A 27,696-nucleotide genomic window follows, 5' to 3' on the forward strand; every position below is an offset into this window, starting at 1 on the left:
AGGGCGGTTCTCTGAGGCCCCAGGCGCCACGGGGAGAGGCGGCACAGTCTTGCAGCGGTCGGAAAGCCAGGGAGGCTCTGGCCCGCAGCTGCTCCCCGGCTGACACTGGGGGAGGCCAAGTCCGGATGTCCTAGAGAGGCGAGGAGCACGGAGACTCCGCCTTTGCTATTTGCCCCGCCCTGGCGACTCCCTGAGACCCCGCCCTACTCAATTTACATTCCCATCCAGGCTGTGCCAGAGGCACAAGAGGAAATGCCTGACTTATATGCATGCATGTAAGAATAACCAATGGACACAAGACACTAGGGGGTAGGGGCCGGGGGAATGTCAAAGGGGGGGGGGGGAAGGAGACATATCTAATACTCTTTGTAATACTTCAAGAAATAAAAACTATTAAAAAAAATAGAGGTAAAGAAGCATCCAACAGACTGTCAAACTACAGTGGGAAGGTAGAGGAGGGTTGGCAGGGCGGGTAAGAGATCAACCAAAGGACTTGTATGCATGCATATAAGCACAACCAACAGACGTGCAGACACAGGGGGGTGGGGGGGTTGAGGGCAAGTGCCGGGGGGTAGGGGAGGCTGGGGGAGGTCAATGGGGAAAACAAAGGGGGAGACATATGTACTACTATTTGTAATACCTTAAACAATAAAATAAATTTTTTTAAAAAAAAATTTCTTATAAAAAAAATTCATCTCAATCTAATTTGTATCAAAACTTTTAAGAAATGCTAGAGGAAAAAAAAGACAATTTATTTAACAGTAATCTTTAATCATGACAGATATTCTGTGGAATGATGGAAAGTATAAAAAATGGTGAAATATTTAATAGTTCCCATTGTTTTGGTATCATTTCTAAATCTCAGGTCACCAACAGGGCAAGTTTACAACTTTGTCTAATTAAAAACTAGCCTCAAAACTCAAATAGTAAATCTGGATTACTCAAATCAAGCATGTTCCTGCATATCCCCAACAAAAACCACAAAACACTTGGTTCTAATTAGAAGCCAAAACAAACATGCACAGACCCCAAAATCTAACAAAAAGAATGATAGTGAAGGGGGTAGGGAAAGAGGGAGGAGAGAAAGATACCTGTGACTCATAATGAGAGTCAATGTCATGGTCTCAGGCTTGCTCCTGGGTCTGTGCAACTCAACACAGCCACATTCCTACATGCCTGGGATGGTCAACCAGGCAAGCTAACATGAAAAGGGGCGTCAAACTCCAGCTTGTGGTGTTATGGAAAGGGCATGGAGGCTCAAGTTCTGGTTTTACTGGTTGATTACCTTAGACTAGTTACCTTCTCTTTCGGAACCTAAGTCATATCATTTATAAAAATGATATGAGGGCTAACAATAATACCTTTTGCCATATTTGCTTTCTCTTTCTCTCAACACATACCTAATAGTACACACATTCTTTTTCTTTTCTTGCCTGCCAAGTCATTTACAAGTTACATCAAAATGCCACTTCATTTCTAGAATATTTACTTTAATAAAGGGCTTGTTAAAAAATTCCCTCAATCCAATTGTTCTAAATCCCAACTTCTAGTACAATGCTTCCTGAACCAGAATCAACAAGAGGTCTTGTTCAACCACAAACTGCTGGGCTCCACCCTCACAGTGTCCTACTTGGAAGGTCTAGGTTGGTGCTTGGGAATATGCATTTTTAACAAATTCCCATGGCCCTGGGATCACACTTTGAAATTTACAGATCTAGCGAACCCCTCGGTCCATTGCCAGATATTCAGTACATCTAGAGAGTGCTTCTCCAATTTTATTGTGAATACAAACTGCCGGCGAATCTTATTAAAATGCAGATTCTGATGCAGTAGGACTGGGATAGGGTTTGAGATTCTACATTTATAACAAGCATCCAATGATGTAATGCTCCAGGTTCTCAACAATGGCTGCACATTACAAGCAGATGAGAAATTAAAAAATATAGTGGTACCAAGGCCCATCCTAGACCAATGAAATCAGTATTTCTGGGATAGTGCACTGTCTGTATGTCTGTACTTATTTTGTTGTTGTTAATCCTCACATGAGGATATTTTTTCCATTGCTTTTCAGAGAGAGTGGAAGAGAAGGTGGGACGGGAGGAGGGAAAGGGAGGGGGAGAAAGAGAGAGAGAGACAGAGACAGAGACAGACAGAGACAGAGATATGCTAGAGAGACACACTTAAAGGTGCCCAGATTGGGGTAGGGAGCAAACCCACCACCCAGTTATGTGTCCTTGACAGGAAATCAACCCCAGACCCTTCAGTGCATGGGGCCAATGCTCTAACCACTGAACACACTGACCAGAAGTGCACTTTTTTTAAAAAGAGAAATGAAAAGGGAAGATATTTCTATAAATGATTCTCATGTGTACCCAAGGCTTGAGAACCGGTGATGAGGCAAACTTAAGAACCCTGTTCTTAAATCAGAGAAACAGAATTTTAACCATGGAATTTTAGTCGCTGTGAAACCTTCCAAATTTTCATCTAGTTCTCCAAACAGAATCTTAGCATCCTATCTCATAAAAGAGAAACATGGTAATTGGCATACGACCGCTACCCTTCCCATTGGCTAATCAGTGAGATATGCAAATTAACTGCCAGCCAAGATGGCGGTCGGCAGCCAGGCAGCTTGAAACTAACATGAGGCTTGCTTGCTTCAGTGACGGAGGACTCCAACGTTCCACGCCTGCCACTGCAGGCCTGAGCTGCACTCTAAGCAACTATGGAACAAATATAGAGGCTAAACAAAACCCCAGAAACCTCCTTTAGTCCGCCGGCTTCAGCCAGCAGGATCGCAACATTGTAAACAAAGGCCAGAAACCTGATTTCAGAAGCGGAGGCCTAAGAGCTGGAGCCAAGCCTCAAAGCTAAAGCTGGCCCAGAATAAAAAAGAAAAAAAAAAAGAAAAAAAGGAGTGGTTGGGAGCTTCAGTCATCCCCAGCCTGAAAACAGCCCTCAGCCCCTCACCCAGACTGGCCAGGCACCCCAGTGGGGACCCCCACCCTGAAGGGTGTGTGACCTGCTGCAAACAGCCATCATCCCCTCACCCAGGCTGGCCAGGCACCCCAGTGGGGAACCCCACCCTGATCCAGGACACCCTGGATCAGGGCAAACCAGCCGGCACCCACCCGTGCACCAGGCCTCTATCCTATATAGTAAAAGGGTAATATGCCTCCCAGCACCGGGATCAGTGTGACAGGGGGCAGCGCCCAAACCCCCTGATCACCCTGCGGCTCTGTGTGTGACAGGGGGCGGGGCCACAACCTCCCTATTGGCCCTTCTCTGTTCGTGACCGGGGAAGGCGCCCCAACCCCCTGATCAGCCCTGCTCTGTGCCTGATAGGGGGGAGCTCCCCAACCCCCTGATCGCTCTGCGGCTCTGTGTGTGACAGAGTGCGGCGCCCCAATCCCCTGATCAGCCCTGCCCTGAGTGTGAGAGTGGCGGCGCCTCAACCCCGATTGGCCCTGCTCTGTGGATGATAGAGGGCGGAGCCCCAAGCCCCTGATCTGCCCTGCTCTGTACGTGACAGGGGGAGCTCCCCAACCCCCTGATGGGCCCTGCTCTGTGCGTGACAGGGTACGGAGCCCCAACCCCCCTGATGGGCCCTGCTCTGTGCGTGACAGGAGGCAGCGCCCCAACCCCCGATTGGCCCTGCTCTGTGCATGACAGGGTATGGAGCCCCAACCCCCCAATGGGCCCTGCACTGTGCGTGACAGGGGGTGGCGCCGCAACCTCCCCATCGACCCTGCCTTGAGTGTGACAGGGGGCGGTGCCCCAACCCCCAAATCGGCCCTACCCTGAGCGTGACTGAGGGTGGCATCGCAACCTCCCGATCCGCCCTGCTCTGTGCATGACAGGGGGCGGCGCCCCAACTCCCCAGTTGGCCCTGCTCTGAGCCTGACCAGTGGCTGCACCTAGGGATTGGGCCTGCCCTCTGCCACCCGGGAGCGGGCCTAAGCCAGCAGGTCGTTATCTCTCGAGGGGTCCCAGACTGTGGAGAGGGCACAGGCCAGGCTGAGGGGCACACCCTCCCCCCCCCCGAGTGCACAAATTTTTGTGCACCGGGTCTCTAGTTGAAATATAATCTCCTCCTGTATCCAAAATCTGGCAATGCCTTCATACCCCCAAACTGAGTCATGTTTTCACCCTCTGTGATCCTGATAAAACCTTGGGCAATTATACTCACTCACTTTTCTCTAGTTACTTCCCCCTTCTCCACAGGTGCTGCAGAAGCCATGCATATACTGAATGACCTAGTCAGAACTGACTGGACTAGAAAGATCACCTGACTCAAGATTTCCTGAACCAGATTCTTTCTCCCAGAAATTTGGAAATGATCAAAAACCTGGATTAATTCTGAGCTGTGGCTGCAATGAACAAAAAATAAAAGAACCTAAAAATTATTGGGAGGTGCCTGAGAAGGCAAAGAAAGCCATTCTGCAGAGGTTACTAGTAAATAAAGGAAAAATGATACCTAGTATGCCTACAGGTATGGGTTTCTTTCTGCAGCCTGGTTCCATTCCTGATTTTGGATCCTTGGGATACCTTCGTTTGTTTCCAATCAATTTCCTTTTAAGTTCAAATTGGCTTGAGTTAGCTTCTTTTACATAATGCAAAAAGAACTAAAACTCTGTCCTTGTTATTATGCACAGTGATAGCAGGAAGTAGGGGTGGAGCCAGCAATGGGAGCTGGACACGGTTGAAGCTGGCAGTCCCGGGAGCTACGGGTCCCTTGTCTGGGCCTAAAGCGGAGCCCACGATCGCGGGGCCGCTGCAGCTGCGGGTCCCCGCTGCCCGAGCCGGATGCCTCAGCCAGAGGCGTTAGGCCTGGGCAGGGGCGGAGCCTGCAACCGCGGGGAGCTGGGGGTCCCCTGCCCAGGCCTGACACCTCTGCCGGAGGCCTCAGGCCTGGTCAAGGGGCCGATCCGGTGATTGGTGATCGGAGGGTGATGAGGGTCAACTCCTCTGGCCGAGGCATCAGGCCTGGGTGGGGGGCGGAGCCGGGGATTGGGGGGATATGATGGTCCCCTTGCCCAGGCCTGAAGCCTGGGTCAGAGGCGTCAGGCTTGGGCGGGGGGTGGAGCAAGCGATCAGAGGGAGATGGGGGTCCCCTGCCCAGGCATGATTCCTGGGCCAGAGGCCTCAGGCCTGGGCGGGGGCCAGAGCCAGTGATCGGGGGGAGATGGGGGTCCCCTGTCCAAGCCTGACACCTCTGGCGGAGGCGTCAGGCCTGGGCAAGGGGCCGATCAGGTGATCAGAGGGTGATGGGGGTCTACGCCTCTGGCTGAGGCATCAGGCCTGGGCAAGGGGCCGATCAGGTGATCAGAGGGTGATGGGGGTCTACGCCTCTGGCTGAGGCATCAGGCCTGGGTAAGGGGCAGAGCCAGCAATCGGAGGGGTCTGGGGGTCCCCTGCCCAGGCCTGATGCCTGGGCCAGAGGCATCAGGCCTGGGCTGGGGGCAGAACCAGTGATGGGGGGGAATGAGGGTCCCCTGCCCAGGCCTGACACCTCTGTCAGAGGCGTCGGGCCTGGGCAAGGGGCCGATCCTACGATTGGAGGGTGATGGGGGTCAACGCCTGAGGGCTCCCAGTATGTGAGAGGCGGCAGGCTGGGCTGAGGGACACTCCCCCCCCCACCACCCCCCAGTGCACGAATTTCGTGCACCGGGCCCCTAGTTGTTTTAATAGCCAGAGTTTTGTTCTTGATGCTTAAGTTTTACTGTCATTTTGGTAGCTTAAAAACTCTCATTATAGTAGCTTAAAAAATAAGGGTGAGATGTAGGGAGCCGATATAGGGTTAAGCCTCGGACTGACCTGTGGGCAAAGTCACAAACAATTCCCAGCTTAGAAGGCACAGTCCTCTTAGCATAATTAGGCTTGACCTTATAACACTCCCTAGATCTTATCTGGGAAGCTAATGGGCTGAGGAAGTGCAGGAAGTATAACCATGGTGTAAACAAGTGAAATTCACAAGAACAGTGTAACTTTGGTAACCACTACCTTGTTTACCTCTCACTATAAAATAAAGGCTCAGCTTGCCTTGGGATATCTCTCTCTGAGGCCTCAGCCAGGCACAGGGAAGATCCACGGAGACTAAGGAAAGCTAGAGAGTTCTGAACGCTGTCTCCGTGTAAAACATTCTTCGCCGACTCTGTCCACACCTTTGGGAACCCCTGGACCGCTGGGGCTGGCCCCCAGCAATCAATTTAAAAAGTAATGACAAAAATGTCACTGCATATAATTAGTATAAAATAGTCTCAACGAATAGGGAAAAAATGTCAATGCTCTCAGTGTTTGACACAGAATAACTGGAGACAAAGTTAGGGGTTATATCTTCCAACAGGTAACTGACTAAAAAAAAAGTCATTTTAGCCCTAACCAGTTTGGCTCAGTGGATAGAGCGTCAGCCTGCGGACTCAAGGGTCCCAGGTTTGATTCCGGTCAAGGGCATGTACCTTGGTTGTGGGCACATCCCCAGTGGGGGGTGTGCAGGAGGCAGCTGATTGATGTTTCGAACTCTCTATCCCTCTCCCTTCCTCTCTGCAAAAAATCAATAAAATAATATATTTTTTAAAAAAGTCATTTTACACCACAAGATAAATAACTTTTTGATTAACAAAGCTTTCTCATTGTTGTTGTTGTTAATCCTCACCCACCACAAGATAAATAACTTTTTGATTTACAAAGCTTTCTCATTGTTGTTGTTGTTAATCCTCACCCAAGGATGTTTTTTCCATTGATTTCTCTTTTAGAGAGAATGGAAGGGAGAGGTAGAGACAGAGAGAAACATCACTATGAGGAAGACACCTAGATTGGTTGCCTCCTGTACACACGCTGACAGGGGCCAGGGATCGAGCATGCAACCGAGGTGTGCCCCTGACCGGAATCCAATCCGGGAACCTTCAGTCCACGGGCTGACACTCTAACCACTGAACAAAACCAGCTAGGGTGGCTTACAAAATGTTTAAAGAACTGGGCCTCTTTTTAAAATGTGTAATCCATAGGACTAAAACTAATTTTAAAAGGACTTCATCCACCAGAGGGGGCACTTACAAAACAGGAGGAAAAAAAAAATGTTAACAGCAATCAATAGTATACAAATTGAAGGTTAGAATATATCTTACAAAGCAAAATCCTTTAAGTCTATGAATTCCATACAACCACATGTAAAACTGATTTCTATTTTTCTGAGAAACTCAAAATTTTCATCGTTATGGGTTCCAAGGCTCATTTGTTCATGTGTTCACAAACTGAACAAATGCATGTGTAAGAGCTAAAACTAGTCACCCATAGCAAGTCAACTAGAGAAGTGATATTTATCTTTCCAATAAATCCCACACTCTCCCTCCTTTTTTTAAGGTTAGTACTAGGACCAGCTTTTTGAAAGTCAGTCACAATGTCAACAGTCATCCTGAAACAGTCACCTAATTCTGGGTCTAGTGATTCTAGACAAGCCCATGTCATCACCATTCTTGGACTCCCTCTCACCATTTAGCTTCAGAAATTTTCTACATCTTAGTATATCCTAAGGCCAGTAAATTTAAATTTATAAAGAAATAATATCCATTATTAACTACCTATTAATTAGGAATGTATTAATTTTTTGAAAATAACATCTATTAAGTACTCAAAAAATGTAACATTATCTCATGTAAACTTCACGACCCCATGAGGTTAAGTACTATTATTATCCTCCCTTTACAGATGAGGGCATTAAGGCTTAAAGATCTCAATGCTAGTAAAGAGTGGACCACAAACTACAGGGCTAAATACTCTGCTGTACCACAAATAAGAAAACTGAAATTTTTATTGAGGTAATTGTAGATTCACATACAGCTATTTTAAAAAAAAATACATGGTGATCCCTTGTACACCTTTGCTTGGTTTCCTACATTTTGGAAAACTACACTATAATGTAGCAAACAAGATACTGATAATGATAATGATAAAATCTACCAATCTTGTTTAGATTTCTAAGGCATTTTTAACCAGCTGATACATCTTTGCTTTTATTCTATGAACACTTGGAAATGCTCTATATAAAATTCTACTTGTTCCCCAATTGTTTTTACTCTCTTAATTGGTCTTCACTTATAATTTAATCTCTTTTTAAGGAATTTTAGGGTTTCTCGTTGTTTAATAATTATGTATCTCAATATCCTATTCTCTCTATATATGTAAACTAACTAGAATCCTGGCATTTAATCCCAGCTCTGACATGTACTAGTTTAGGTAAATCATTTAACCTCTCAACATTTCTCTCAACCTACCCTCAAAGAGTTGTTGAAGATCAGTTTGCCTGCAAAGTGGTTAGAACAGTACCTGGCTAACTTAGCAGAATTAAGTGCTCACTAAACTTTAACTATAATTTACTATTTGTTCACCAAAACTTTTCAAACAGCAAATCCATTCATTCCAGCCTCCGTAATATGCTAACCTTATCCATTTTGTCACTAATTCATTAAAAAAATGTACTGTTTACACATAAAGATGATAAACAGATGAATCAAATATATAACTTTTCTTCACAAGCACACAATTATAAAATTTTTTTGTTAATTCTCACCCGAGGATATTTTTTTCCACTGATTTTTTTGAGAGAGAATGGAAGGGAAGAGGAGAGAGAGGGAGAGAGGGAAAGAGAAGCGGGGAGGGGGAAAGCGCAACATCGATGTGAGAGAGACACATCGATTGGTTGCCTCCTGCACAAGCCCTGACCAGGGCCGGGGATCGAGCCTGCAACCAAGATATAATAATATACTCTTGATCAGAATCAAATCCTAAACCCTTCGGTGCGCAGGCCAACGCTCTAACCCACTGAGCCAAACAGCTAGGGCACACAATTATTAAAATTTAAGGTAATGGCAACAATGCCAAAAAAAAGTGCTGTTAAAGTTCTCTGGCACTTTTGATGGTGGAAGTAACATGTGACCTGACTCTTTAAGAATTTTTTCTTTAGGCAAATAAATGGGAAGACATGGGGTAGAAAAGGAGAGGGATATAACATTTTCTAGAATAAGGACATAGGGCAACTAAGATACCAAGAGAAAAGCAGGGACTTATATAGGAAACAGCAAACAGTTCAGGCTGACTACACTGAAGGGTGGCTATAAAAGGAATAATGGAAAATAAGACTGAAGACTGGTCAAGGCCTAATCCTGAAAGGCTTCGAATCCAAGTCCAGAATCTAAGTTTCACTCTGTCTATAATACAAAGTTAAAGATTTATGAGTAGCACAATTACGAGTTCAAAATTGTAGAGTCAAAACATGAATGTGCTATAACATGTAAAGTGGATTGCTGTGCTAGTATTTAGAAACCTGCTGCTGCAATTAATCAGGTAGGTAGAGAGAGCATGGAAAGAAGGGCTGAAGGGAAAATCTAACAATTGAATTAACATGACTTGAAACTTGATGAAATGTGGGAAGAATAAAGTAAAGAAGATTTTGGTTTCAAGCCTTAGTTCTGTGGACTGCACTGAGGAAAAATGGTTCCTGTACTTCTCTAAAAATAACTTGTCTATTTTCCTGAATTCCAAACCATACTTTCTTTACTGGACTGAATTATTTTTACCTGTGAAACCAATATTGTAGAGTAACTAACAGATTGAAGAAATGTGGAAGACTATGATAAACAGAAGGGACTGAGCTTATTATATTTGATATATCATAACATGCTTATTAAAAGTAAGATTCAGGATACCTATAAACATCTGTTCATAAAACAGGAACCAGGATTCCTGTATTCATTTGTTCACTGCTGTATCCTCAGTGTCTACTGGTACACAATTGCCGGGAATACTTGTTAGCACTCTACTCTGTTTTAAAAATGGCCTTCTGTTGCTAATTTATTTTAAAAATATATAAACTGCAACATATTAACTTAGTAAAGGTTATAATAACCATTTTAAGTAATACTAAATTGTTAACCACTAAAGGTTAAAACAAAAATCTTAATTTTCAACATATCATCAGACACAAAGTAAATGATACCTAAGATTTGACATAAATTTTCAGGTATCTCCCAAGCTCCATTTTGCAGTTTTGCAATTTAAAGGCAAACACATTAGTTGCTGGATGGGAAACATGAATACATTTCCTTGCAGAGTTTATCATCTTACCAGGTCTTTCCTTCCCAGTGCCTTTTGACTCAGCAAATTTTTGTATCAAGCTTTCAACTGTAGTGTTAGCCATATTATTTATAAATTCTTCATGGACCTATTAAAATGAGATAAAGGTAAATTCTTTCTTTTTCTATACATATTCTTACTGTCAGACAAAACTTCCACAAAGCAATTAAAATTCATTACACCAAATGTGCATTTTTTGAGCCAGAGCCTTTAAGAACTTTCATTTACTAAACATGCTCTGTTGCCTATCTTACACTGTTAGTAGTACTATGGGTACCAATCACTGTTTACACAAACCCCTTAGATATGGCTGCACAACCTTAGAAATAAATGCAGCTTCTTGTTTCTTGAAATGTTTTGGAACATAATCTGCCAGGGTCCAACCCCAGCGGGTCCAGGGGTCCCCAAAGGCGTAGACGGAGTCGGCGAAGAAGGAAGGACACAGAGACAGCGTTCAGTTGATCAGCAGCCTAGCCAGGATCTCCAGCCAAGTTCTGGTCTCGATCTCCAGAGAGGTTCTGCTTCGGGTCTCCAGCCAGGTTCTGTGGCCATGTTCCCTTGCTAGGTTCTCAAGCCAGGTTCAGTCACCAGGTTCTAGTCAGGTTCTCTTGCCAATTTCTGTGGTCAGGTTCAGTCCAGGATCTTTTGCCATGTTCTCTCCAGTGAAGTTCTTCTGTCTCCAGGCTCCGTGTAGGTTCTGTCTTCTGAATTCTCTTCTAAGCTCTGTCTCTTTCTGTCTTGTTACATCCGTATTTATACCAGTTGATTCAATCCCATCAATCTCTATTCCAAAGGTTAGGGCGTTTCTTATCTCCATTCCAGGGAGTTAAGATTATGTAGCTTAAGCATGATTGTTCGTAGTTAAAGTGATTAATTACCCGCCTGGCACTTAGTTAAGGGGTTTTATTCCCTCCCTAACTTCAGGGGAAAATCCCTACCTGGGGAAACAACCTTTCTCAGAGGTGACCTTGGTTAAAACACATAGTGCCAAGAAGGTGAGCAAACATATTAAGAAAAGCATGCCATATATGCCAGGTCCCCTGAAACAGCAAGCATGGACCGGCTCCCGGCAATAATCCTTATGATAAATAAAAATTGCACAGGCAATTAAAAGTTTTAGATCTTTAATAATAAAGAATAACAGATTTCATCTTTCTCTACTATATTTCAATGCATCCCAAATTGTGATCATTAAACTGCCTTTACATTTTTGGAAAATTTCTAAGTACAAGTTCTATAACTTACAGCTGCTGTTCTAAATTTTAAAACAGTAAAACTTCAAAAAAGATATATTAAAAAATTGGTAACTTCAGAATTTTAACATAAAGAGAACTGAACATAGTTAACTTTAAAAATTAATTTGAATTATCATCCCTGATGACCAATCAAAAATCCAGTTTATTTTACAGTTAATACATGTAAACACATATTTTTTAAATATATTTTTATTGATTTCAGAGAGGAAGGGAGGAGAGAGAGACAGAAATATCAATGATGAGAGAGAATCATTGATAGGCTGCCTTCTGCATGCCTCCCACGGGGGATTGAGCCCTCAACCTGGGTATGTGGCCTTGACCAGAATTGAACCTGGGACCCTTCAGTCCACAGGCTGATGCTCTATCCACTGAGCCAAACTGGCTAGGGCTGTAAATACATATTTTTTATCTGAAATAATTCAGTATCATGTTATGAGTTTGGAATTTTTAAAGAGTCATAAATGAACTTAAAATGTTCATGAATCAGTTCATGAAGTAAAAACCTACCTGGCCTATTTGCAAATGAATTTCCTTTACAGCATTTGACAAGGATCCTATAATTTCCTTTATGTGAATGAGATGAGTTTCTTCAATGTCTTGAAATTTCTGAGTAACAAATATAAAAAGTAACATATAAAATATGTATACACACATACACATAAATACTAAAATCAAAAGATCTTTTAGAAGTTATCTCTATACAGCTAACCAAATTTAGCAAGTTATTCATTATGTAATATTTAGCAATGCTTCTAGACCAGCTGTGGGCAAACTACGGCCCGCGGGCCGGATCCGGCCCGTTTGAAATGAATAAAACTATTGGGGGAAAAAAGACCGTACCCTTTTATGTAATGATGTTTACTTTGAATTTATATTAGTTCACACAAACACTCCATCCATGCTTTTGTTCCGGCCCTCCGGTCCAGTTTAAGAACCCATTGTGGCCCTCGAGTCAAAAAGTTTGCCCACCCCTGTCTAGACAAATGGGTTTAGTAAACATACTAAAATATAGCAGAGAAAAGTTACCTTTTTGTTGTACCATTTCTCAGGTAAACATGAACTTTTTCAGTTTGAACATAACACAAATTAAAACCTATTATCATGGTCAGAAAATAAGAAGACCCAGAAGATATGGGTGTCTGTCATAAAAACCAAGGGAGAAGTGTTTGAAAAACTGAAAAACTGTAGTTTACTTCTAAACACTTTACAATCTAGCCCACAGGCTCTCAAAATGTCTTTCTAATCCTCAAAAATGTTAATATGTAGTCTTCAAAAGATATTCTGTGGTCAAATAAATTTGGGAAGTCTATAAACTCTTTCTTAGCAGTTCTCAACTGAAGGTGGGGATACATCAGATCACCAGGGGAATGTTTTCAAACGACAAAACACACAGATCCTCCACTACTACCTGGGGGTGGGGGTGGGAAGAGGTGAGAATGCTGTTTGGAAGAAATTCCCGGGTTATTCTTGTATTTATTCCCCAATAAGAAAACTACTGCTAGACTTGGCTTCATAATAAATATTAAAAAGACTGAAAATTATTGCATACCAAAATTTGTTTTATTTTGCCTAACCCAGTGTTTTCCAAAATTTTTTGACCAAACCACCCTGTTTGTCTTTCTTCATCTCTAAATATCTATTAATATCTCACAGAACAATCTTCCTCAAAACAGGATTTGGGAAATGCTGAACTAGCCATTTTCAAACAAAATACATTTGTTAAGTATTATGCACTAAGCAAAATAAGCCAGTCAGAGAAATCACATGATCGCATTCATATGTGAAATCTAATGAACAAAATAATCTGATGAACAAAATTTCAGAGGGAAGGGGGGGAGGGGGAGATTAACTGGGGAACTTATATGCATACTAGAGAACCCCGCAGAACCCCGGCGGAAGCTGTGCGGAGTGGCCGCTGGGCCCCGCCTCCACTGTGCACCCAGCCATCTTGTGACAGCGTGAGGGCATGAGGATCACCTAGGCTTTTATTAGTAAGATATGCATAGCCCATGGACACAGCAATAGTATGGTGAATCAGGCTTGGGAGTGGAGTGGATGGGGTCAATGGGAAACAACAACAACAAAAAGAGAAGCATCTGTAATACTTTCAACAATAAAGATAAATTTAAAAAAATAATAAACACACTAGAAAATACATTTGTCATTTCCATGCACAAGCCTGATTGATTACCCTTCCTGACCCCCTCCCCTCCTAAATTAAATCAGTTTTAAGAAATAGGTCTAAATGCTTCAGTTTTTTCCTCTGGTTAGTTTATCAAATTAAATTCCATCACCCCATATTTAATATCTAGTTTTCTTCAACACTGAATTCCATGATCAAAAATCAATAAGCCAAATGATCATGTCCATATTTGTGTTAAGCTTCTGAACTTAAAAAAAAAGTGCAATTACAGTTTGGGCAATAATACAACAATAATCCAAACACTTCAATCAGTTTTATTCATGAGAAATAACAGAGTTAGAGTGCTTATTTTGACTAATTTTGAACAAGTCAATGAGAATACCAACTGTGCAAGATCCTGAATTAGTCTTAAGAACTGAGGAATATTCAGCAGGAGCATGATTCTACTTTATGTTCATATTATAAAAGTCACCCTCAAATTTCTGTAACTTAAATGAACCAGAGATTGTCTCATAGATAGGTAGACCAAAATCCAGGAAAGCTTGGTCAAAACTGCATATGATGACCCCTAATTCCAAGAAAATTGTACTACCTTTTCAGTCTCTTTTGAAACAGCTACAGTGAATAAGGCAGATCCTTATTTAGAAAAATCTTGAGCATGAAACCACAAACTCAACACATGATTCAAATGCAATTCTGAAACTGTGCTGCGTTTTCTTGGTGGGTAGATACTGCTAAATATCCTCAAAATTAGTGACTGCTAAACTCAGAGCAATTCAGCAATGGAAATATACTCTCAAGTATTTGAATATAAATAAATGAACTTTCTTGAACAAATGAGATTTTTTTCTCCTTTCAAATTCACTGTTTGTACATACTGTTATACTACAGATATCTACAGAGAAGCACTCTAATTCTAAAACCTTATTCTGGGGGTGCTGCTTAAACAAATCTCAGTCTCCTTGAACTAGTCATCAAACTGTAAAAAGTGAACAAAATCTCCATATTGTTTCAAGTTTTTCAAGTGTCATTAACTGACAGTGGTAAAAAGCATAAACACAAAGAGAAGTCACTTTTTTTGGTTTTGTTTTTTTAATATATTTTATTGATTTTTTTACAGAGAGGAAGGGAGAGAGATAGTTAGAAACATCGATGAGAGAGCAACATCGATCAGCTGCCTCCTGCACATCTCCTACTGGGGATGTGCCCGCAACCCAGGTACATGCCCTTGACCGGAATCGAACCTGGGACCTTTCAGTCCGCAGGCCGACGCTCTATCCACTGAGCCAAACCGGTTTCGGCAAGAAAATACTTTTATAAAGTACTATAAACAAAAAACCCTGATTCTAGCAAATTCTAATTCCTGTTTTTTTTAAACAAATAATTGAAAGGCAAAATATTTTCACTGATAGGAACTAGTCATTTTAATACAAAATCAACAATAATTGCCTTATAAATGAGTGTTCTGATTTAGAAGACAAAAGGGCACTTGCTGAAGTCTACAATGATCTTAGTTGCTTTAGAAATTAAAACTTTTTATCTCACTAGAATTAGAGCCTTAACTTAACACAACTAACTATAAACCCTCCTTGAAATATTATCATTTCCCAACTGCCATGATATCATACTTCCCAGTTTTCTTCCTTCTCTGGCTTCTTCTACTTGGGTTTCAGCATCTCTTCCTCTATCAAATTGTCAATGATGAATCTCTCAGAGTGTGGGTGGCCCTTTCTTCTCCCACACTCTGACAAGGGTGATGTCATTATGGCTTTGTGTGCTGACAAGCCCCTATTTTATATAGGCTCACAATCCTTTATTCAAAACCTCTGGGACCAGGTGTTTGGGAATTCAATAGTTTGGATTTTTTAAATAAAGATAATATGATGCTATTACCATATATTTCATAATACTACCAGCAGAATCTGCAGTGGCATCTGTTTATCAAAAACATTAGTATTTCTAAAAGAAAACACGTACATTTCATCTAAGTAATATAAATAGAGTATAGAAACAGCCTCACATCAGTTTAAGTCAAGTTTTGCTGCAAAATGAGTTCTAGAAAAACGCTTTTTGTTTTCAGAGCTTTTGGAATCCAGCTTACTTAGGTCCTCCAAAACTGCCCGTTTGTTGTCTCCACTTAGGTAGGCTGTTCAAAACTGAACATCTGGTCCCCTCTGACTCCTCAAACTAACAACAGTTCTTCATCTAGTCTTTCCCATACAGACTTACAAGCCAACACTCAGAAGAGATCTTGATCTCTCTAGAATTCTTCCATCCACCCCACTCCTGCCATCTCCAAATGCATTCACTTCTCACGTTCTCCAAGGCCACCACATTGGCCCTCATCCTTCTCATCTCACTATTAACTGCCTTCTAAACTGGACTTTTTTTTTTCCCCCAATGATTTTTTGTCTCATGGGCAGGAATGTAGAACAACAGAATTTTATTTTTTAAAATATTTTTGATGCTTTCAGAGAGGAAGGGAGAGGGAGAGTTGATTCTCCTTTGTCCTCACTATAATCTATTCTTCACAAAACTGCAAGAATTATCTTTTAAAATTCAGACCAGACCATGTCACATACTTGCATACTACCCTCCAATGTCTTCAAATTACTCTTAGAAGAAAACCAAACCCTTACTTAAGCCTGGTCTTTGCCTATGTTCTCCCTAACCTCATGCCTCACCATCATCTCTCCTTACTCAGTTTTAGCAAGCATTTTACACTTTATATAATGTGACAGCCCTTTTACATCTCTGGGTCTTCATAGCTATATGGTTTCCAATGCCTGGAACACTCTGGCCCTACAATGAATCTCTTACTTATTCTTCATCTCAGTTTTAAATGTCTCTTCCCCAAAAAATGCCTTTCCTAACTCCCTACTTCAGATTAGGTTAACTTTTATTATTCTATCTCATGGAAGCCTATTCTTTTCCCTTATAACACTGTAATAATTTATAACTTTATATTTAGGCATGTATTTAAGGTCTGCCTCCCTCCTCTATACTCCCAGAGCAGGGAGACACTTGTTTTATTTAAGTAGATACAATATACACCCAGCACAGAGCCCACAACAGGGTAAGTAAAGATGGATGTATGCCTACACACAAGCAAGCCTTTGGTTTCTGATATGTGAGTCCTTCACCACTCCCAATGAGAAGACTCCCTAGAGTCCAAAAAGTCAGATTTTGTTAAGTCCTTCTTTCACTTATTGAGTGCCTATCATCATCTGAAAACTGTTTTAAGTGCTGAGGAAATAGCAGTGAGCAAGTCAATACCTGCTCTCAAAGAACTTACATTTTTGTAGAAGACAAAATTTAAAATATATATATATTTTTTACATACATACACACACACACATGCAGGTATGCATGCTTCACCATGTTTCTAGCCCCTCAGACATGACGACTAAGAATAATGTTCTAAGAAGAGCGTTCCTCCACCATCCTCAGTAACAGAGTGATGATGATGCAGCTGACCCATGAAGAACAAGTAGCACAACAAATAAATCCTTGCTACTGTAAGTCACTGAGATTTGGGGGGGGGGGGGGGGGATTCTTTGTTACCTCAGCATACCCAGCCTATCCTGACTAATACAAAATAAAATTCATGGTATGTCATATAATGAAAGGTGCTATGGGGCGGGGCAGTGGGGGGATGCGCAAGAGGACAAGAGGGTGGGGATGGAAGTTTTAGGAATGATTCATAAAAGGCACCCATCTTAAACCTAGGCCTTTAATTAGGCTCTAAGAACAACAAATCAAATATAATTACCCCAAGCTTATGGAATACAGACATTTTTTTACTGCCTGTCTTCTCTCGCTAAAATGGAAGTTTTATTTAAGCAGAGAGTTTTGTTTTGTTAACTGCTATATCCTCAGCACCTCAGCACGAAGTCATTTCCAGTTTTCTTCTTAAGCAGAAGTCAATTTTAAAATCTATATATAAGGCCTGGATTCATCATTTACCAATGTCCTCATTTTCCCCAATTCTCTTTAAATAGCCTCTTCTGAATAATCCATTATATTATAATTATTGCATCTTGGTCCTCAATCTCCAAAACAAAATGTGTATTTTTAAAACAGCATTATTAAAACATTGAGAATGTGCATTTTAACATTTCTAGTACTAAAAAAGTATATGACAGAAAAATTATATTTAATCAATATACATAAATATCCTACCTTAGATTTAAAGCCTTAAAAATACCAACCTGAGCTGTTTCTGTCATTTTCTGTTCAAAATCAGCTTTTGCTAATGCATACTTTTCCACGTAGAGTTTATAGGTATCTGTTGCTTTCTTAGATTTAACAGCTGCCTGTAACAAAACAAAAACATTTTGAACTACAAAATTGCCTTTCTTCTTTCTTGATATAAGTTAAAATGAAATAACAATTTAATGCATGTTAAGGGATGAGGCAATTTTAGAAGGTAATTGTACTGGGAACATCTATTTTTTTTAAAGCAAGAAACATCTCTCATAGGAAACAACCAAATACCAATACTATATTAAGTAAAAACAATTTTCTAAGTAGTACATATGCTTAGTAATACCATAAATTCTTAGAATAAAATTACAGAAACTAAATGACCTAGTAGTAACATACTTGACCACTTTTGTAAAGTCATTACTAAAAGGGAAGTTGGGGCATTTGTTCTTAAATGAGGAAATTATGGTTTAAAAGCAATAACTACATTTCTTCTCATAAATAAAAGATGGGTTTTAACAGATTACCTACTGATAATAAAATAAATCTTATATCTTATTCATTTTATTCATTAGAACATTGTAAATAAATTTACTGATATACTACCAAAAATGTTTCCGCTTAAGTGCCTATAATTTTTATAATAAAGTCCTATGAAGCAAATATAGACATATAAAATAAGTACTTAGTCACATTTCACAAATATGAGTGCTTTCTAAATGGTGTTTTATAAAAATAAAGGTTTGTGAGTAAGGGTAAGACACATACTATGTCATAATAGTATTTGTTTTCAAATTTACCAAAGGAAAAATTATTCAAAGATCTAGGCACACTTTTTTTAAACTACCTTCATACTAATAATAAGCTTATTATAGTCCTGGCTGGGTGGGTCAGTTGCTGAAGCATCGTCCTGTATCCCAAAAAGGTTTCGGGTTCTATTCCTAGTCAGGGTTCGTATGGGAGACAACCCACTGATGTCTCTTTCACATCGATGTTTCTCTCCCCCCCCCCTTCCTCTCTCTCTAAAAATCAATGAAAACATATCCTCTAGTGAGGATTAAAATAATGATAATAATCTATTATAGGGCAAAATAAATTTACTTAGACTTGAATTTGAATATATCTAAATCAGAGACCCACTACACATCTAGTATGACATCACCTCTGAGCAGAACAATCAGAAAAAAGCACCCTTCCTCTGAGCTGTCGACCCCACCAAGGCAAGTGAACCACAGGCTGTATTTCAGCCACCAACTCACAACCTTTGGACACAACTATATGCTACAGCTTTGCTCAAAATGTTAACTAAAAATAAATCCCTTAATTTCATCTAAATTATTACCTTATATTAAACCTTTTCTGGTTTATATCAAGGCTCAATCATTTCTTTAAGTGTAATCCCTAGTTACCATGTACTTTTCAAATGGTCCCTACATACACACACACACACACACACACACACACACAAGATCAGTATTTAGCCCAGAAGTATTTTAACTCTCCAAAAAGTTTCAACTAATTTAGCTAAGAAACTTTTGCATTAATGACATGAACACCATATCAATTCACTGTTTGATGTGTATGTTACAGTATATACTATAGGTAAATGTTCCCATAGTTCACTTTTTAAAAATATGTTTATTGATTTCAGAGAGGAAGGAAGAGGAAGAGAGAGATAGAAATATCGATGATGAGAATCATTGATTGGCTGCCTCCTGCATGCCCACTACTGGGGATCCAGCCCAAACCCGAGTATGTGTACTGACTGGGAATCAAACCTGCGACCTCCTAGTTCATAGGTCAACTCACAACCACTGAGTGACACCAGCTGGGATGTAGCTCACAATTTTTTAAGTAATTTTTTTTGAAATGTCAACTTTTTCTTGCATCTTGCTCATAGTCTTTTATAAATTTTTGGAAAAAATTAAATATTACACAGACAAATGCAGCCCCATTTTTTTCCCAGTCTCATTCCCTCCATTTGTTCTGCAAAGGTAATTCCATTCATGTGGCTTACTGTTTACTGTTCCCATGTTTATCTATAATAAAAGTGTAATATGCTTATTAGACCAGACGTCCTAGACTATCTTCCGGACGAAGCCAGGGCTGTGAGGGAAGCCCAGGTCCCTGGTGTCAGAGGGAAGCTGGTGCCGGCAGCTAGGGGAAGGAAGGCCTACTCTTGCACTAATTTTGTGCACCGGGCCTCTAGCAAATAAATAAAAAGGGTTTTCTGACAAAGAACCCTTACATTAAAGACTATGTCAAAGGCATCAAAATTTACATATTCTTCCCTCAACATTATACTTTTCAGATGTACCCATTCAGGTCATTCTAGCTTTTTTTTTTTTTTTTTTTTTTTTTGCTTTTTTTACTTTTGTAATAGAAATTTTAGCACACACACAAATAAAGGGTAATAACTCCCATGAACCTAACTTCAAGATTCTGTCTATTCCTCCCCCTCTAGTATTTTTTCTTTTGCTAGAGTATTCCCCTATTTATCAGTTTACCCTTTTACTTATTTTACCCATTTATTTAAACTGCTGAATAATCTCATTATATGAAACATTCTCCTCCTGCTGAACATTATAGTTGTCTTACATAAGATTTTTTCCCCAACCTGACAACCTATTTATAATTAAAGAAATCTAATTTATTTATATGTATATGGTTACTTATAGCAGAGGTCCTCAAACTTTTTAAACGGGGGGCCAGTTCACTGTCCCTCCGACATTCCACACATGCGTACTGCGGGCCCGGGACGAGTCGGCTGCTAAGCAGGACAGGCAGCGGCGGCAAAAACACCCGGCGGGCCGGATAAATGTTTTCGGCGGGCCGCATGTGGCCCCCAGGCCGTAGTTTGAGGACCCCTGACTTATATATTTAAAGTTATTTCTAACAACTTATTTTGAATTTTCTTTACTTTGCTTTCTATTTCCTTTCTCTCTTCTTATTGATAAATTTTAATATCCTCTTCTCTTTGTTGATTTAGATGATGTATTATCATACTTATTTTAGTACATACACTTAATGTACATATTTGGCTACTACTAAATCTAATATACCATTAACAGTAAAGCACACCATTAATTGTGTACCACTAAAATAAAAAAATTCTGTCAATGAAACCATGAAATAATGCTTTCTTATAACTTAAAATTTTATTTTATACTTATTCAAAGAGCTATTTTAGACTTACTTTGAGGTAAGTTTTTACTCTATACCACTCCTATACGACAGAATAAGGAAAGGAAAATGAATCATTTGAGATACTCCTAAATCTTCATATTCAGGTTCTGACTCAATTATTTTCCAATTCAGGGATCACTGATATCTGTTTTTCCCCACATATTATCCTCTATATCATCAAGAGCAAAAGTGTTCCACTATATCTCCAGACTTTCTTTTAAACACTGGAGCTTACATTTTCTTGATCTTACCAAAACGTCTCAACAAAAGGTTTTCACACAACAATCAGAATTATTCCTTCCTCAACTGGTCTTAAAATGATGTGTTAACTGAGGCATCAAAGTAATGCAGTTGCCCAATCATGCCGCCTGGCATAACAACTAAGTTCTCATGGGCAATGAAACTACACCACAAATGCCACATTAACAACAGTGATTATATGATACCATTGACTGAAAATGCATTCTGATTTCAGAGATGTGAGGGGGAAAAAATATCTGGTAGCTTTTAATAACCTTTTTCTCTGGTGTCTAGGTCTAAATTTAACTTTATTTAACATGCTTAATACCAAAAATGTACTTAAATCTGAGACCTCTTGAATTTCTTCCAATTCTGAAAAATTCTCAGCTGTTATATTCAAACACTCCCTGCCCACCATTCTCTCCATTTTTTCCTTTTGAATTCCATATTAGATGAATGTTAGTAATCTTTATTTCTCTGTATTATGCTGGGTGGATTCCCGCAGTAATATCGTCCAAATTCTCTTTGCCTATATCAAATCCAGTTTATCTTCTCTATTCCTTTTTTTTTTTAATTTCAATAGCACATTTTTTCAGTTCCAAGTTTTATAGTTAGCTACTTTCCTATCTAGAAGATCTTATTTCATTATGCTTCTTTTAGTTTTTTAATCTTCTTTAACATCTATATATATAAAAAAAGCCCAGCAACCAGAACGGTGGAATGACTGGAACGACCGGTCGCTATGACTCACACTGCAGCGGTCAACCAGCCCAATGCCCCTATCAGGGTGGGCCGGCCAGACCCCACCCATGCACAAATTTGTGCACTGGGCCTCTAGTAAGTTTATACTGACTTACCTCTTTGAATCTCGACACACAAATGTTTTTGCTCATCTGTTTTATAAATTTAAATATCATCTGGAGTGCATTCTTATTCCAATTGTTAAATTTATTGGTGTCTGTCTTAGTATTAGATTTCTTAGATGTGCTCTAAAATTTGGTTGTTTACTCATTTCAAATGGGAGGTTTCTTGTTTTTTCCTGCCTCTTCTCTCTCCAACAGTCCTGCTGGACAACTCCATAGAATACAATGTAAATGGTACCTCCTAGAATTGTGTTATGTTCTATCCTTATGCTCACCCATTCCCATCCAGCAGTTTTCAAGTTTACTATCAGCAAAGCCCCAGTTTACTATCAGTCTTATAAAAGTCATTTTTCATTACTTCCCCAGAAGAATACTGGGGATATGGCCAAAGTAGTCATGAATTGATTACTTGGCTTGACTGAACCACAGTCAGAACTGTATGCCCCAAACCCCTACTTCCAATAAAGCTTTAGCCCTAGTTAGCAGCCCAAGAGCCTTTTTTCTTCCCTACCTATAGTTTGATACAATGAGTGGAGCTCTTGTGATTATCTTTTTTTTCTGATCTTTCTTTGATCAAAACTAAAAACAGAACACAGTGTATGTTAGAAAAAACAGCACAGAAAAACTGTGGCTTCAGTTCAACCTGACCATGTCAGAGTTCATCACTATTAGTCTTGAATTAATCCTAATGGTCAGGCTAATTATCAGGACAGTCAATTACTCTTTCCTACTTTTCCTTATTCCAGATCACAGCCTGAAAGTGACTGTCGCTAAAGTCCCTGGAGATGTCCTATCAGTATAAAGCATACAGCAGTAATAGGAAAATATAGACACCAATAACACCACCCAGGATGAGCGAGTCTCACCACTTCAAAAGGTTGATTCGCTGGACCGGGCTGTTCACAGCAGAAAAATGACTGGTCAAAGTGTTCATTTTGCTCTGAATCTACTACAACATTCTACTCTGTAAAGTCATATTTTCTTTTGTTGCCATAGCAATGCTTATTGTCTCTTCTATTAGATAACCTTAGTTTTGAAAGTAATCATGTTCTTTCAAAAATAGTTGTTTATGGTATATTTCACAAAACTAGAATATTCCAAAAATTGATGTGGAACCACAAAGGACCCCAAATAGCCACAACAAGCTTTATAAAGAAGAACAAAGTTGTAGGACTCACGCCGCCTGATATCAAACTACCAGTATACTACAAGGCTCTAGTAATCAAAACATCATGGTAATGGCATAAAAACAGACATATAGATCAATGGAAAAGAACAGAGAGCCCAGAAATAAACCCATGCCATTAGTCAATTAATATTTGACAAAGGAGGCAAAAACATACAATGGGCTAAAGATAGTGTATTCAATAAATGGTGTTGGGAAAATTGGACAGATACATGCAAAAAAATAAACTTGACTACCTTCTTATACCAGATACAAGAATAGACTCGACATGAAATAAAGACTTAAATGTCACACTCAAAACCATAAAAATCCTAGAAGAAAACGTAGGCAGTAAAATCTCAGACATTTCTCATAGCAATATTTTTTTCTGACCTCCTTGGGTAAGGGAAACAAAGGGGGGGAAAATAAACAAAAGGAACTACACCAAACTAAAAAGTTTTTGCACAGCAAAGGAAACCAACAAAATGAAAAGACAACCCACTGAGTGGGATAACATAGTCACCAATAATATCTCTGATAAAGGGTTAATATCAAGAACTATTCAGGCCTTTCTCCAATAAGGACATACAGATGGCCAATAGACATATGAAAAGATTCTCAACATCCCTCATCATCAGATAAATGACAATTAAAACCACAATGAGATGTAGCCTCACACCTGTCAGAATGGCTATCATCAATAAATCAACCAACAAGTGTTGGGGAGAATGTAGAGAAAAGGGAGCCCTCATGCACTGTTGGGAATGCAGATTGGTGCAGCCACTGTGTAAAGCAGTATGGAGTTACCTCAAAATATTAAAAATGGAATTGCTTTATGACCCAGCAATTCCACTTCTGGGATTTATCTGAAGAAACCTGAAATACTAATTTGAAAGACTACATGCACCCCTATGTTCACTGCAGTGTTATTTATAACTAGAGGCCTGATGCATGAAATTCATACAAGAGTAGGCCTTCCTTCCCCCACCAGCCGGCACCAGCTTCCCTCTGGCACCTGGGACCCAGGCTTCCCTCACAGCCCCAGCTTTGTCCGGCAGGTCGTCTGGAAGGACATCCAGTCTAATTAGCATATTTCGCTTTTATTATTATAGATAGCCAAGATTTGGAAGCAGGCCAAGTATCCATCAGTAAATGAGTGGATAAAAAAGCAGTCATGCCCAGCCAGTGTGGCTCAGTGATTGAGGGATGATCCATGAACCAAGAGGTCATGGTTTGATTCCCCGTCAGGGCACATGCCTGGGTTATGGGCTCAATCCCCAGGGGGATGCAGGAGGCAGCTGACTGATGATTCTTTTTCATCATTGATGTTTCCATCTCCCTCTCCTTTCCTGTCTCTGAAATCAATTTTTAAAAAAAAAAAGCAGTCATGAATTTATAAAACAGACTACTCAGCCATAAAAAAGAAGGAAATCTTACCCTTTGCAACAGCATGGATAGATCTAGAGAGCATTATGTTAAGTGAAATAAGCCAATCAGAGAAAGACAAGTACCATATAATTTCACTCATGTGGAATCTAATGAACCAAGAAGCAAACTAGAATAGAGATAGACTCATAGAGAGCAGGCTAACAACTAGAGTGAGGGCGGGTGGGGGAGGAGACAGGTGTTCCAGGGGTTTGGTGGCAGGGGGTGGAGAGATTGATCAAAAAAGAGAGAAAAAAACTCATGAACATGGACAACAGTGTGGTGACTGCCAAGGGTAAGAAGGATGGTGAGAGGTGGAGGAGGGTACAGAAGGGATAAATGATGATGAAAAGAGGCTTGACCTGGGGTGGTAAACACACAATACAGTGTACAGATGATGTGTTGTGGAACTATGCACCTGGAACCTGCATAGTTTGTTAACCAGTGTCAGCACCAATAAATTCGATAAAAAGGAAAAATATATGTGTGTGTGTGTGTTTGTATATATACATAAATTTTAAAAATAGTTGTTTTTCTGTTTACTCCAGACCCACTTTTATATGACTCAATATCCTTTTGTACTAATCCCATGAGATTCTCCATTTCCCATACTACCATAAAGTTTGCTTTGGTTTTATGGAATTCATATGTATAATCCTGCAATAACTATGTCGCTGTAATGCACGCATCAGTGCTGCATTCAAAGAGGGGACAGCCACACTGTTGGTATATTCTACCATTTTATCTTTTATTCCTGTAAGCCTTGCCAAAAAGCTATTTAATCTCAATTGCCATTGTTTCAAACATTGTCTTGGCTTGATCCATTTAAAAAGGGTGTTGTGTCAGAGCTATACCCACGTGTCTTCCATCTTGGACACTGCTGTGACTGTAACTTGTAACCAGTTTCAGGTCAAGTTCATTTTCCAGCTGTTGAGCCTGTTTCCTGAGATCTTCCCAGTAATTGCTGGTCCTTGTGATTATCTTAAATATGGAACATTTAGTCCCCCTTTACCACAAAAAAGCCAAAATCCACTGCCCAACTTATTTTAGGACTTTGAGTCCGACAAGCATGCATAATAAGTCTCTACATGCCACCTCAGGTTTCTGTTCCATTTTTGGTTCACAGAGGTAGTATTCTTTTTGGACCCTGTTATTTGGTTTTACATTTTATTCATAATTGCTGTCTGAAATTAAGGGTACTTTAAAACTGTGAACTTACTATGCCTCATCTTTCTCCCTCTCACAATTTTTATTTATTGCACAACATTAAAGGAAATATATTAACCCAAATTCTATCAACTCTTTTGATTTTTCAATATTCTCTTCTAGCTTCTGCCCAAGTATGCACACTTCTGTAATTATTATAATTGTAATATGGTTAAAATTTTTACGGATATTTCAAAACTTTACAAAGCTTTTAAATTTATCGCCCCCTATGGCTCATTCCTAATAGAAACTATACCACATCAAACAAATGAATGGTTAAACTGTTTTGAAAGGAGGGGAAAAAAAACTACTTTCAATTAAAACATGAGTGGGGAAAGGGTTGTGGTTTACCACAATACTACATAAATGTACTCAAAGTCAGCAATAAATTGACCACAACCTGTATTTAAAGCTTATCTTCAAGTATCTATGCCTTTCTTGCTTCAAAAAGTTTTACCTCATTGTTAAATCTTATACCAAGCAGTATCTCATCAATTATTTTATAAATATATCCTGTAAAGTGTTACAGACAAAAAGAAATCATTCCTTTTTATGTATTTGCTAATCTATTTACCATGCACAACATATTTTGTAAGTCTACTGTTTCATTGTATATCACTAATACTCAGAGGTACAGTGTCTTCATCTTAAATCTGAGATCATTCTTGAATATTAAATGCATTCTTGTATATGACAGTACTTTGAAACCACAGAGGATTTATTTTTATTATAATTACCTTTTCTATTTCTCTTTGTGTAGCTCCTTCCTTTTTCAAACGTTCTTGTTCTACACACTTGGCATTGTAATTTTCCTTGGATTTCTGGAGGGCCTGAGTTATGCTCTGAATGGTTTGAACAGCTTCCAGAGTTCCTGCAACTTCTTCTTTAGTCTATTTGGTATGAAATGATTCGTCAAAAATGATCAAGCTGTAAAGCACTCAATATCTGACCAATTAATTCTTTATCGAGAAAAAACTGATACCTTTTTATGAGATTTTACTTGTTCTTCTCCATACTTCTGAACTTCCTTTATTAATTCTTGTAGTTTTCTAACAAGATCCAAGTGACAATTAGCTAATTTCTCTGTAGATGTTTTGAACACATCCCATACTGGTGCAAATGTTCTAAGGGAAAGAAAATATGGGAATAATTAACTAAAAGAAAAAAAAATTAAGGCTCCAAAATAGAACCAATGGAATTAATAATGTTATATTCAGCAATTTTAATTAGGTAAAAGATGAAAAATTAAACGACTGCCTTGGCTGGCTGCTCAGTGGTTAGGGTGTCGGCCTGTAGACTGAAGGGTCTCAGGTTCGATTTCCAGTCAAGGGCATGTTCCTCGGTTGCAGGCTCCATCCCCAGCCCGGGTAAAGGACACATGCAGGAGGCAATCAATAGATGTGTCTCTCTCAAATCAATGTTTCTCTCTCCCTCCCCCCCTTCCTTCTTCCCCTCTACTTTCTCTTAAAAAAAAAAACAAAAAACTCCAGGTGAGGATTCAAAAAAAATTTTAAATACTTCATCAGAAATAAAAGTTCCTTTGAGTTTAAACATGGAAAAGTTAAAACTTGCACATGAATTTTTAGTGTCATCATTAATAATTATATAAGAACTAGAGGCCCAATGCACAAAATTTGTGCACGGGTAGGGTCCCTAGAGGCTGCTAGGGCCTTCCTTCATTCCGCGCCGCCCCCTGGTGGTCTGCGCACGTCATAGCGAGTGATTGAATCCCAGTCTCCCGGTTGAACTCCCGAGGAGACATTTTGCATATTAGGCTTTTTTATATATAGAAGATTATTTTAAAACTATTATCTAAGCCCTAACCGGTTTGGCTCAGTGGATAGAGCATCGGCCTGTGGACTGAAGGGTCCCAAGTTC

At 39.9% G+C, this 27,696-nt stretch overlaps 1 protein-coding gene and 1 pseudogene across 6 annotated transcripts in view; both read right to left on the bottom strand.

Annotated features, from left to right (window-relative positions):
• FCHO2 (FCH and mu domain containing endocytic adaptor 2) overlaps window positions 1-27,696 on the bottom strand; it is a 117,705-nt gene that overhangs the window by 58,730 nt on the left and 31,279 nt on the right. For all 6 annotated transcript variants that reach the window (XM_059694350.1, XM_059694349.1, XM_059694353.1 and 3 more), the window contains 5 exons: window positions 26,801-26,942; window positions 26,556-26,708; window positions 17,739-17,843; window positions 11,892-11,990; window positions 10,120-10,216 (listed from right to left, as the gene is read on the bottom strand). In XM_059694350.1, coding sequence (XP_059550333.1) covers window positions 10,120-10,216; window positions 11,892-11,990; window positions 17,739-17,843; window positions 26,556-26,708; window positions 26,801-26,942 — 596 coding nt within the window. The remainder of the gene's footprint in view (window positions 1-10,119; window positions 10,217-11,891; window positions 11,991-17,738; window positions 17,844-26,555; window positions 26,709-26,800; window positions 26,943-27,696) is intronic.
• LOC132232507 (Golgi SNAP receptor complex member 1-like) lies at window positions 24,563-26,280 on the bottom strand (annotated as a pseudogene).

The sequence above is a fragment of the Myotis daubentonii genome, chromosome 4 (genome assembly GCF_963259705.1).
Source record: "Myotis daubentonii chromosome 4, mMyoDau2.1, whole genome shotgun sequence".
Taxonomy (NCBI): domain Eukaryota; kingdom Metazoa; phylum Chordata; class Mammalia; order Chiroptera; family Vespertilionidae; genus Myotis; species Myotis daubentonii.